We start from the raw sequence: 13,911 nt of genomic DNA on the forward strand, positions 1-13,911 counted from the left end.
TTCACAGCAAAAAATGCATTTAAATTGCATTCTTTATTGTGAAAATGACAGTTGCAGTTTGGGAGTTAACCACAGGGGGCGCTGTAGGAGTTAGGGTTCACTTTGTGAGTGTTTACAACTGTAGGGGGGTGTGGCTGTAGGTGTGACGTCATCGATCGTGTCTCCCCTATAAAGGGGATGACGCGATCGATACGCCGCCACAGTGAAGCACGGGGAAGCCGTGTTTACACACGGCTCTCCCAGTTCTTCAGCTCCGGGGACCGATCGCCGCACTCGAGCGGCGATGGGGTCGGCGGGACCCGCGGTCCTGGGCCCGGAGCTTCGGACCGGGTCGCGGGAGCGCGCCGCGGGCGCGCGCCCACGACCCACGGCTGGGTACAAGTACAGGACGTATATATACGTGCTTGTGCCCAGCCATGCCATTCTGCCGACGTATATGTGCAGGAGGCGGTCCGGAAGTGGTTAAGCATCACCAGGGGGCATCAATGCCAATGCCCAGCTAGTCAGCTGCCATCAGACCACACAGCTAGTGTGGATGCATTCTAAGTCACAGTTTTTTTTAGATATGAGCCTGGGACTGTACCCTCTCCATTGCCCTGACTGCTCATACAGTGATCTACAAATATACCATGATTTTTCATGTCCAAATATATGGAAACAACACACAGATAATGCAATAAATTAGAATGTTATCCAATCCAGCATACTTTTACCCCTGATGACTGTGCAATTGAATGAACCTAAATACTGATAGCTCTGCATGGACACTCAAGATCTAGCATATATACCAATACTTGCTTTGTGTTGAATTACCCGACCCCAGTTAATCACTAGATGGGCATTGGCATTGACACACCCTAGCGATGCTCAGAGGACACTAAGCAGATTTTTTTTAACTTTGGGTAATATTTCTAGATGCACTTACCACTCTAAAGAAGGTAATCTGCTCTTTTTAATGTTTTTCCACCCCTGAAAAAGAAAAATCTATTTTGAAACGTGTTGGGTGTTTTCCATCATCGTTCTTTGTTTGGTGGTTCCCCTCTTGAGTATATTGCATCTGGATAGATTATCCAACCCAATTTTAATATGTACTGTTATAAATATTTGTACAGTTAGTAGTAATAAAGAATTTGTAAACTTTTAAAAACCTATTCAACCTTTTTCTACTTATCTACACAACAACCCAATGCCAGTTAAGTCCCACCATGAGGGTTTTTCTCCATATATAGCTTTATTTGAGGTTCCTTAAACTGACAACATATACATGAGTAGATATTTCAGATTTAATATACTAATCCCAAAAATACCATGTATAAGAAACAGAATACAAATGTTTAAGATAAACGTTGAAATAATAGAATTGAGTAAAGGAGGCATACTGATTTAGTTGCCGGTTCACACCAGCTTGATGCGGTTCCCGCATCGCATAGAACTCGCAGGCAGTTTACACTTACCTATGTGAACCACAGCGGGTGTCAATAGAAAGTTAATGACACCGCCAGATCGGTTCGCATATCGCAGTGCGAGCTGTGAATTTGGACAGGAATCGGATCGCATGCGATCACCCATGCAATCCGATTCTGGTGCAGACAAAAAAAAGGGTCCTGCAACATTTTGGTCTGGATGCAATGTGAATTCAGCCATATAGACATTGCATGTGATCTGCACAGCAGTGTGGTGCGAATCACATGCAATGTCCGCCAACGCACATGTGTAAACTGGCACTAAATAAGAAGCTAGTTCTAATTTTGTAACCACAACGAAAAAAAATATGCCAACTTATAATAAAACAGCATAACTGTACAAAAAATGTACTAATCAATACAATTTATTTAGAGAATGATCATTTATATCATGTGGAGGGGATGGTGAGAGTGTACCTTACAAGTAGCCAAAGCATTACTGTAGCATCATTAATGTACCTGCTAAGAATATTTGAACAGCATCTGAAAGATAAATGCTAAAGAAAGTTGACCAAATGGCTGTTGTTTCATCAACAGAATGCGACAAATCACACATCAGCAGATGTATGAGTTTGAACTGTTTCAGCACTATCCCTAACTAACCCATTGGTAACAACATTACTGATACTTTGTTATCCTTTTCAAAAACTTCCAACAACTATTTTTGTTAAGAGGAAATAAGCCCCTGGTCACACCGACTGCAGGTACGAAATGCGATTTACAAATTGCACCTGGAGTAGCATCTAATGCCTTAATAAATATGAGATACAAGATTTAAGTAGTATGATTTGAGAAGTAGTTCATGTATTGTTGTAGGACTTCAGCACGATTTCACCGCCATAGACTATAATGTAAATCCTGCTGCAAATTATACCTGTGTATATATCAGCACTACTTGAGCCTGAAAGAAGTTAAAGTACTATGGGCAAAACTTTTTTTTTTTCATTTTGGATAGAGTAAGGCCTCGTACACACGGCCGAGGAACTCGACGTGCCAAACACATCGAGTTCCTCGGCCAGTTCAGCCCTGAAGCCGCCGAGGAGCTCGGCGGGACGAGAGCTCCCATAGAACAACGAGGAAATAGAGAACATGTTCTCTATTTCCTCGTCGAGCTCCTCGTCGGCTTCCTCGGCCGAAAGTGTACACACGACCAGTTTCCTCGGCAGAATTCAGCCAGAAACTCGGTCGGAAGCTGAATTCTGCCGAGGAAACTGGTCGTGTGTACGGGGCCTATGGGAGGGTTATAACTGCTGTCAGATTTTTTTTCCATCATCTGTGTTCCATTTCGGAGATTTCCCTTCACTTCCTGTCCCATAGCCAAACAAGAAGTAAGAGGAAATGAAGGGAATTTCTTGGGGACCCCCAGGTCACCAGAACTAGTGTTCCCATTGGAAGATATCCCCTCTATTACTTTTCTGAGGACAACCCAATATTTGCTATTTTCTTTTACTTTCACTTTTAATGACAGGTGTTCTAATCCCTCTCCACTCTGTACAAAACAAAAAAAAGTGTTACCTTTAGTTATACTTTTAAATACTAACCCTTTGCACCGCTGCGGAACTGCACCAATTTCAAAAAGTACGTTCTGTACTACTTTTTGGGATTTCGGGCCACAATTTACATTGACATCTGTGAAGAAACCTAAACAGATGTCTCTGAAATTGTGGCCGAAATTGGAACCGACAAGCGGGAGTGAAACTCGCACGGCTTCATTCCCGCAGACCAGTGTGAACCTGGGCTTACTGCTGTTTTTCTAACTATGCAAAATCAAAAATGAACAACTTTAATCTTATTTTTGGAATGGGCATCTAGACATTAATGACTTCAGAATACAAAAGGGTTAAGGGAAAAATGGTTTGCATTTGAGATACACCCTAGTTCCTTTTTTTGCAATCTCAGGGGAAGAAAATCAGTTCAGAAGCTGAATAGGATGTACAGTACAGGGTTTACCAGACAAGGAAAGCAATCGTACTCCGTGAAATCCAAATGTAAATTAAAAACATTTAATTCTAAATCTTTCCAAACTGCTTCACAAATATGTATCAGAAAGAAAAAAAACGAATTCATATTTGCTCAAGCACTGATGTTCTGGTCTGTGCTACACAATTTCTACTGCTTGGCTGCCAGGTGGTGAAAGGAAAAGTATACGCAAAAATGTTCCTGCATATAATATTTGGAACAAAGAAAGATATATGATTTGAAAGTTTATGAGAAAATTGGGGTTTGAAACGTTATTCTGTTTCTGTGTTTATCTATATGAATCTGAGCCAACCTACTCATGTTTACAATTATAGAATAACCCTTCCACAGCATCTCACATATATCCTACATATATTTGAGGACAGAGAAATAAGGCAAGAAATGGGACAGGAACTGGAGACATGCCAAAGTAGAAGGTGCAAATTACTGTCGTTGACTGAGAACGTATAATTTTACCTTGGTCACTTGCCACATAAACTCCTTTCAAAAAAACATAGTTCTGCTTTTGCCAAAAAATAGTACTTATTATTGTACTTTCTGTAAATCTGGATCACCTATTAAAACATTTTTTTTTTGCAGCCAAAGACATGTGAATTAAATTGAAGAAACTCAAGAAAATCTGATACAGATGGTGACAGGAACTACCTGTCAGAACACAGCTATAGACGCCGGCCGTGATTGAATGAAAATAAGCTGACAGTGATTGTACTGAAGTCATTAAATTGATCAACTTTGGCGCAACCAGCCTGTCCATAGATGGTCCTGCTGAACTAGTCAAATTTTGATCTGTCTATGGCTAGCTTAGGTGTTGGGCATACTGGGAACTATCAATTAGCACACGTAAGAGACATGATCTATTATCCTAATTGGTGCTTCGTTAGTGTGGGATTTAAAAGGAGTATAAAAACTGAAGAATTTACCCTGTGGAGATTGCTTGCTGTGAGTGCATTAGCACATACATGCAGTAGACAAAAGTGCATAGTTTGAAAATGGCTGAGTATGGAGACAGTCAGTTATCTTTGGTTAATATCTGTGTTTGAATTTAAGTAATTTTTTTTTTTAAATGTCTGATTTATTTCAGTGAAATAATTTTTGTGGTACTTTTTGGAATCTGGGTGCAGAATTCTAGTCTACATGGTGACATTGCTTATCTAAATTCCTTGGGTTGTGCCTTTCAGTCTGAGATCAGGTGGCTGTCCCCGCCAATTTGTTCCGTTGAGCTGCCTTGAAAAAAAGCCACCTCTTCTTCAGGAGAAGGGCAGAATGGACAAACGTTTGGTCTGGAAGAGTGAGGACTGTGTACCATAAACATGTAGTTTTTGGTGTGACGCTACATACCCCTTAGAGTCGGTTCACACATAGGCGGCACGACTTCGGGGGCGACTCTGCAAGTCGTCCTGAGGACGACTTCAGAGGCTATTCGCAAAACGACTTCTGTATAGAAGTCAATGCAGGTCGCCCTGAGCCGCCCCCGAAATACTACAGGAACCTTTTTTCTAAGTCGGAGCGACTTGCGTCGCTCCTATTAGAACGGTTCCACTGCAGTAAATGGGACTCGACACGTCAGGCGGCTGAGCCGCCTGTCGTGTCGCCCCAGTGTGAACCGGGTCTTATAGTGTTCTTTCTGAAGCTGATACAACAGTATCAGACATAGTCGTTTGTGAGAATGGCAGCCCTTCTGTGCATAGGAAAGAGATTGCTTTGCAATTTCAAAAGTACATTTTGTATCTGATGTTGCAAACAGGCAAGTGTTGTGAATAAGGTTCCTAAAAGGAGAAGTCATCTTTTTGTCGGTGACTAAATTGTAAGAGGTGTTTCTTTAGGAAATCATGTGGAAATGTCAAAAGTATTTAGGTATTTACCTGGTGCTACGGTCAGTAGAGAAATAAGGCACATTTTAACCACAATACAGGGCCCTTTCATCCCCTTCCTGTCCAGTCCAGGTTTCAGCGCTGTCGCATTTTGAATGACATTTGTGTGGTCATGCAAAACTTTTTTTATAATTTTTTTACCAGAGCTTTCTTTTGGTGGTATTTGCTCCAAATAAAAAAAAAGACTAAACATTTTGAAAAGAAAAACGTTTTTTCTTAGTTTCTATTACAGTACTTTGTAAATAACTGTGGCACTGATAGGTGGCACGATGGGCACTCATAGGTGGCACTGGTGGGCACTGATAGGCAGCACTAATCAGGAGACACTGACAGGCAATCACTGATGGGCACAGAGTGCCATCCCAATGGGCACTGAGTGGCATCCCCGGTGGGCTCACCTGGTGGTCTCCAGTGGGCATCTCTGGTGGTCTCCAGTGGGCATCCTCGATGGGTCTGCACTAATAATCAATGCGCTGATTATCAACGCAGACCCCCCCCCCCCCTTCAGGAGAGCAGCCGATCAGCTCTCCTCTACTTGCGTCTGTCAGTGTGAGTGGAGGAAAACCTGATAGGCTCTTCCTGTTTTAGGCTACAAGGTGAACTAGGAAAAAGTGCCAAGAAAACGATTTTCGTTCCCACACTTGGGCACTACGTTTTAAATGCATTTTTGCATAGACAACACCCATATGGCCTATATGTTAAAATTTCTCCACAAAATATCCTGCAGTTTTTTGTCACGTACCCATAAATGTTTGTAATTGCGAACCCCAAAAAAAATTGTAAATCTTATGGTGCTGGTTTTGCTTGTAACTTTATTTCTACTTGCTTTAGCAACACAACATTTCTCTCAAACTGACATTGTGAATGTAGACCATGAAATATGGCAAAGTTGTGGAAAATACACTTATGCTTGGTGCCAATCTGCAAAGTTGAACATACACACTGTAAATGTATCAAAACTGAGATGTTGTATTCATCAAAATTTTCGGTAGGCACTAGGGATGAGCCAAACACCCTAAACCCCCTCCCCCCATTCGGTTCGCACCAGAACATGCAAACAGGCAAAAAAATTGTGCGAACATTCGAACACCAATAAAGTCTATAGGACACGAACATGAAAAATCTTAAGTGCTCATTTTATGGCAATAACTTGCATATTAGCTTTTAAAACCCGGGTACTGTCCCAGGGGACATGTATCAATGCAAAAAAAAAGTTTTAAAAACAACCGTTTTTTCGGGAGCAGTGATTTTAAGAATGCTTAAAGTGAAACAACAAAAATTAAGTATTTCTTTAAATATCGTGCCTTGGGGGGGGGGTTGTCCCTTTAGTCTGTCTATAAAGTAGTGCATCTGTCTAAAGGAAAAAATATAATTAAAATTTGCTTGTGGCTGTAACGTATTGCCGGGTAAAAAATTGCGTGCCCCCCCCCCCCCCAGTCCATACCAGGCCCTTTGGGTCTGGTATGGATATTAAGGGGAGCTCCATGCCAAAATAAAATAAAATAAATTCATACCGGACCCTTATCCGAGCAAGCAGCCTGGAGGACATAATAGGGGGGTGAACCATACCAGGCCTCCTGAGCCAACCCCCCCTCCTGAACCATATCAGGCCACCTGCTCTCAACATGGGGAGGGTGCTTTGGGGTCTTACATTGTACCCCTACCCATTCACCCAAAAAAATTGTCAAAAGGTAAAAACCACAAACGACAGTTTTGACAATTCCTTTATTAAGAAAGAAAACAATAAGTGTCCCGCAATGTCCACAAATCTTCAATCACCCGCAAAATAAAAAAACAAAAAAGCTTTGCCTCGATGGGGACTGCTGTCTTTTCGCGGCGACAATTGTTATATAGGCAAGGGCGGGCCACCCGCTGACATAACCGGATGACCCCGCGCCCCTTTGACGACACATGATTTTAGAAGGGGCGAGGTACTTCGGTTACATCACTGGGTGGCCCCATCCTTGCCTATATAACAGTTGTCACTGTGAAAAGACAGCAGTCGGCGGGACACCTCCCATTGCGGAGTTCTTTTTTTGATTTTTCGGGTCCACTAGGCGCTGTGATTGAAGATGGATGGACATCACATTGTTTTTGTGAATGGTTAGGATGAACAATGTATGTTAAAGGGGGCTTCCAGATTATGATAAGCCCCCCCCGCCTACATACCCCCACAACCACTGGGCAAGGGTTGTGGGGATGAGGCCCTTGTCTCCATCAACATGGGGACAAAATGCTTTGGGGGGACCCCAAAGCACCCTCCCCGTGTTGAGGGCATGTGGCCTAGTATGGTTCAGGAAGCCTGGTATGGTTTGCCCCCCCCCCCTATTCTGTTCTCCAGGATGCATGCTCAGATAAGGGTCTGGTATGAATTTTTTTTTTGGGTGGGGGCAAACACCAATTTGTTTTAAATTTTGGCTGGAGTTCTCCTTAAAATCCATACCAGACCCAAAGGGCCGGATATGGATTATGGGGGGGAGCCCCACGTATTTTTATGGACTGGGGAGGGAGATCCACGCCATTTTTTACCCGGCAATACGTTACAGCCACAAGCAAGTTTAAATTATATTTTTTTCATCGTCGCTTTGGCTAGTTATCTCAGTTGACTGTTGTTTCTGTACCTGATGGATAAGGTAGCTTGTGTATCAGCTTGTATTTTTTCACAGGAGTTAGCAAGGATCATTGACTTAGCTAATGTGTCATCAGCTCTTGACACCAATGTGCGTTTGCCATAAAAGGTGCTTGAGTCACAATCTGAGAAGGCATAGATCCCAATAAGTGGGAAAGGCATTTTCTGTTGCTTGCTGCATTTACAAATCTGGGTAGCAGTTTTAACCTGGGCCAGTCTAACTTTTAACTACTTTTCTGTGTTCTATGATGTATGACTAGGAAAAAGATGTTTCACTTCCTTCTGGTACATATGCAAGAACATTTATAGTCTATCATGTCTACGTTTTATTTAGTACTCAGTGTTAAAATGCTCATCAATGGAAGTAGCAGAAGAAACATTTTTTTTTTTTTTCCAAGTCTTCCAGCATTTTACTAGTGAGTACATAAGGTTCAGTAGAAGGTAAACAAGTGTGATGAATTAATGTTCTTACTTACCAATGCAAGATGAATATGTAGGATCTGGAACAAACCCTTGTTTGCAGGTGCACCTATAGCTTCCCAGAGAATTTAAACAGTCCCCATTTGGACAAATACCCTGTATGTAGCATTCATTAATATCTGTAATTTAAAAAAAGAAGCGATACTGAATGTATAATGAATCAACACTGAACTTGTTAAACAAATCTGACCATTATAAAGAAAGGCAATGGAACAACAACATAATTACTGATCAATAGATAACATAGTCCGTGTCTATATGTAAACAAAAAAAAAAACATATTTGTAATCTAACATCATAATGATGAAAACATTTATATATGTTATTTGCCTTGGTTAACTGTCAACTCTTTCTAAAAAAATATATATATATATATACAGTGGGGATTGAAAGTTTGGGCACCCCAGGTAAAAAATTGTATTAATGTGCATAACGAAGCCAAGGAAAGATGGAAAAATCTCCAAAAGGCATCAAATTACAGATTAGACATTCTTATAATATGTAAAAAAAATTATACTTTCAAAATTACAGAAAACAAAAAAATGGTGTCTGCAAAAGTTTGGGCACCCTGCAGAGTTAATATCTTGTACTGCCCCCTTTGGCAAGTATCGCAGCTTGTAAAAGCTTTTTGTAGCCAGCCAAGAGTCTTTTTATCCTTGTTTGAGGTATCTTTGCCCATTCTTCCTTTACTAAAGTCTTCCAGTTCTTTGAGATCTCTAGGCTGTCTCTCACGCACTGCTCTTTTAAGGTCTATCCATAGATTTTCAATTATGTTGAGGTCAGGAGATTGTGAAGGCCATGGCAAAACCTTCAGTTTATGCCTCTTGATGTAATCCCCTGTGGATTTTGAGGTGTGTTTAGGATCATTATCCATTTGTAGAAGCCATCCTCTCTTTAACTTCAGCTTTTTCACAGATGGCATCAAGTTACCATCCAAAATTTGCTGAAATGTTATTGAATCCATTTTTCCTTCTACTCGTGAAATGTTCCCTGTGCCACTGGCTGCAATACAACCCCAAAGCAAGATTAATCCACCCCAATGCTTAACAGTTGGACAGAGGTTCTTTTCATTAAATTCTGTGCCCTTTCTTCTCCAAACGTACCTTTGCTCATTCCGGCCAAAAAGTTATATTTTAACCTCATCGGTCCACAGAACTTGTTTCCAAAATGCATCAGGCTTGTCTATATGTTCATTTGCAAAGTTCAAACGCTGATTTTTGTGGTGAGGACGTAGAAAAGGTTTTCTTATGATGACTCTTCCATGAAGACCATATTTGTACAAGTATCTCTTTATAGTGGAATAGTGTACCACAACTCCAGTGTCTGCCAGACTGGAGGGATCGTGCAGTCAAACGTGGGTTTTGAATTGCTTTTCTCACAATCCTGCAAGCTGTTCTGTCTGATATTTTTCTTGGTCTTCCAGATCATGCTTTAACTTCCACTGTTCCTGATGACTGCCATTTCTTAATTACATTCCGAACAGAGGATATTGACATCTGAAAACGCTTTGCTATCTTCTTATAGCCTTCTCCAGCTTTGTGAGCGTCAACTATTTTCAGTTTCAGTTTTCTAGACAACTGTTTTCTAGACACCCATGGTGCTGATTGTTGGGGCAAGGTCAGATAAGTCTGGGCATTTAAAACCTTTGAGATTGACATCACCTGGTCTTCCCAAACAATGATTGAGAACAATCCATGACACTGGCAGGTCTCAGCTTTGCAAAGGGGGCAGTGCATGCTATAAATTCTGAATTTGAAAGTGTAAATGATGGAAATAAAATCTAACTTTTTTTGACATATTATAAGAATGTCTAATCTGTAATTTGATGCCTTTTGGAGATTTTTCCATCTTTCCTTGGCTTTGTTATGCACATTAATACAAATGTTTACCTGGGGTGCCCAAACTTTCGATCCCCATTGTATATACAAAATGTGTCCAGAAAATAAAGTGCAATTAATATTACATAAATAAAACAAATGCACTGAAATGTGTGAAAAGAATAACTTTGTACTTTATTTATTTATTATTACTATTTGTTTGTAAAGCGCACATATACCACCAGTCAGTGGTGCCAAAGCGCTTTATGACAGATTGCCCGGATGTTCTGGTGAGGGTAGCATAAATAAATGCAACTGCTGCATGGCAGAGGAGGAGATAGAAAAAAAAGAGGAGAAGAAGAGAGGAGGGAGAGGGAAAGAAAGATTTAGAAGTCAGCGAGGGGATGAACAGAGGAAGATAGACCTAGGATTGGAATGCTTGGAAAAATAGCCAGGTCTTGAGCTTTTTCCTAAACGTATAAAGGCTTGGAGAGATGCGAATGGTAAGCAGGGTTTGGTTCCAGAGAGTAGCCCCAGCAGAACCAAACCATTTCCTATGGAAATTAGCCTATCGGTATTGCCAGTGATTAGGGCTTTGTCGGCTGAACGGAGACAGCGTCTAGGTGTAGAGTGTGGGGTCAGGTCTGACAGGATTTGTGGACCCAGCTGGTGATAGCCCCTGTAAATCAGGCAGATGATTTTAAAATCAGCACGTTTTATAACCGGGAGCCAGTGGAGTTCTTTGAGCACAGGGCTGATGTGATCTTGCTTTTGAAGATTGTAAATGAGTCTGGCTGCTTGATTCTGCACCAACTGCAGTTTCTTGAACCATTTGATGGGAATGCCTAGTAGGACTCAGTTTGAAAAGTCTAGGCGAGAGATAATTAGTGCCTGGACACAGGCCCCGTACACACGACCGAGTTTCTCGGCAGAATTCAGCCAGAAACTCGTTTCAGAGCTGAATTCTGCCGAGAAACCCGGCCGTGTGTACACTTTCGGCCGAGGAAGCCGACGAGGACCTCGGCGAGGAAATAGAGAACATGTTCTCTATTTCCTCGTTGTTCTATGGGAGAACTCGGCACGCCGAGCTGCTCGGCGGCTCCAGGACTGAACACACCGAGGAACTCGATGTGTTTGGCACGTCGAGTTCCTCGGCCGTGTGTACGGGGCCTAAGTCTTTCCTTTGATCCTGGGTCAGAAGGTGTTTGGTCTTGCGGATGAGTCATAAAAAATGGGTAGCTCTCGAAACCGATTGTCTGACCTGGGGAATCATACTTAATTTTTCGTCCAGGATAGCCCCCAGGACCGTCACCTTATGTTTCGGTTTTGGTGTCAAGCCTAACTTGGTGGGCCAGTTTTGAAGGCTATTGTGCAAGTTAATATCTACTAGCTTTGAAGATTCAGTTTGTAAATGGATAGAAAACTGTCTAAAAATGATATTCAGAGAGTAATGATCACCAATTCATACTGTTAATGGTCTAAGGTTATTCGTGGTGTACCCCAGGGTTTAGTGGACCCTTACTTATTATAAATTATTAAAAGTACAATTTCACTGTTTGCAGAAGACCGATGAAGGCGTGCTAATCCAAGGAGCCACAAGAGCATTCATTGCATTCTCTAGAGGATCCTTGTACCTGGAGACAAACTTGTCCAGTTTGTTCTTGAACCTGGAAACCAGTAGGTTCACATCTGGCGTCCTCCACCTGCAACATAGGTCCTAGAACAACTACAAGGCACCCCAAGGTCCAGGTATTGGCAGCTGAGGGAGCACCTTTAGGTAATTTAGTTCGCGTTTGTAGCACTATACAAGTTACTCATTCATTCAAGTCTCCCTGCCAATAGTCTAAACCTGGAAAATACACAGGACAGGATCCAATCTACATTTACTGCAGCAAGATCTATAGATGACCCCCAGTAGAATGGCCCATTGCTGTGGAATAGAGATATTTTTATCTCTATAGGAAATCACCTTTAGACCAAGAGAATTCCAAATCATGTTTATTTGTTATGCAATTTCATTACATAATTACGGAGAGCTCACATACAAGGCCGTCACAGTAAGCTCTGAATCTGATGCAAATTGGTAACACTTTATAGGGTACTCTTGTCAAAAGCCACACAAGTAAAACGATAGTACCATGGCGACCCATGTCCCCTTGGTACATTTCCTAATTGTACATTATGTATGACATATCACCATGCGCTTATCTTAAACAAATTCATAATTGTCATTTTAGTTTCCACATCTATACTATATAACCACACTTTATATAATGTCTATAATTAGCACTTCTATTATTAGTATTATGTGTTTTGCATATAATGCTGACTATAGATATATTTGCACCATGATGTATTATCCTGTGAGGATCATATTCTTATCCCTATACACTGTAGAGACAACCAAATTGCCCTGAAGTTCCAGAATGCTGATTTGGAGAGGAGATCCCACCAATGACCAAGTCCCCTGCACTGACAAGGTGCTCAGGCGCATTCCCAGTCCGACAGACTGGCGTCTATTGTGAGGATCCTCCAAAAGACAAGAAGGACTTTTCGAGATTCTAAAGGATTACTGAGCAACCAGTCTAAAGACTGGATTGCCTTGTCCCATCATATCAGAATGTTGCATTCTAGAAGCCTGAAGTAAGTTTGGGCAAATAAGACTGCCTTAAAAAAGGCTCTCATCAGACCTAAGGCAGAAGCAGAAAATTGTACATGCTCTTTGTCATTTCCAACAACAATCTTTGAGAATTCAGCATCCATTTGAATCACTGTAACTTCTGGACAGGTGATTTCACACTGTACAAAAAAGAATGTGTCACTCAACAGGGGATCATCTAAGTATCCCACAATGGGGATCCCAAAACAATGCACCAGGGCTAGAATAGCACTATCCCTTTACTGAACATGCAAGGTGCAGACAAGAGGCAGAATGGGTGGGCTACAGACTTGTGATGTAGGGGACCCACAGCAAAGCAAAGGACTAGCTGATGCCCTGAAAAAAATAGAGTATGTAAGTATGCATCTCTGATGTCCACAGCCAGAAAGTCTTCCTGTTGAAGGGAAGCAATGACAGGTTTGGTAGATTCCATGCAACATTTTCAAACTTGAATCAAGACTTCCAAAGATTTCAGATCCAGAATTGAGTGAATACCCCTTTTGGTCTTGGGGACAGGGAACAGTGATCAGGTTGGCGTGACACATGAACATTGGATGTTAAAAACTGAGGAGGGGGCAGGGAGAAAAGTCTACAGACCTGGGATAACAACCCCAACACCCAAGAGTTTGCACCACAAGCTAAGCATCTGCAAAGGTTAACAAACATTTCCCCAATCTGGAAAGTGTGGGAACACCTTCATTTAGAGGAAGACTTGTCTGAAGATTTTTCAGACCTTAAGTGCCAGACCTTAAGGGTAGACAGGGAGCCATGGTTTGGGGGTGGAGAGACTGGAGAAATAAAGGGGATGTGTCTTAACAGATAGGACAGGAGACTTTGCAGTTTGTTCCTGAGGCCCCATACACACGGTCGGTTTGGTCCGATGAGAATGAACCGAAGTTCATTTTCATCGGACCAAACCGACCGTGTGTATAGGCTATCGGTCTGTTTTCCTTCGGTCCAAAATTTTTAAACATGCTTCAAAACCGAACCGATGGACCACTGCCCCATCAGA

General features: G+C 41.8%; 1 protein-coding gene across 4 annotated transcripts in view; it reads right to left on the reverse strand.

The window, feature by feature from the left end:
• Positions 1–13,911, reverse strand: part of LTBP1 (latent transforming growth factor beta binding protein 1) — a 447,138-nt gene that overhangs the window by 129,293 nt on the left and 303,934 nt on the right. For 3 of the 4 annotated variants that reach the window (XM_040350808.1, XM_040350809.1, XM_040350811.1), the window contains one exon: positions 8,420–8,542. The exons of the other annotated variant lie outside the window; for it this stretch is intronic. In XM_040350808.1, coding sequence (XP_040206742.1) covers positions 8,420–8,542 — 123 coding nt within the window. The remainder of the gene's footprint in view (positions 1–8,419; positions 8,543–13,911) is intronic. 4 annotated transcript variants of the gene reach the window in all.

Source organism: Rana temporaria, chromosome 4, assembly GCF_905171775.1.
Source record: "Rana temporaria chromosome 4, aRanTem1.1, whole genome shotgun sequence".
Taxonomy (NCBI): domain Eukaryota; kingdom Metazoa; phylum Chordata; class Amphibia; order Anura; family Ranidae; genus Rana; species Rana temporaria.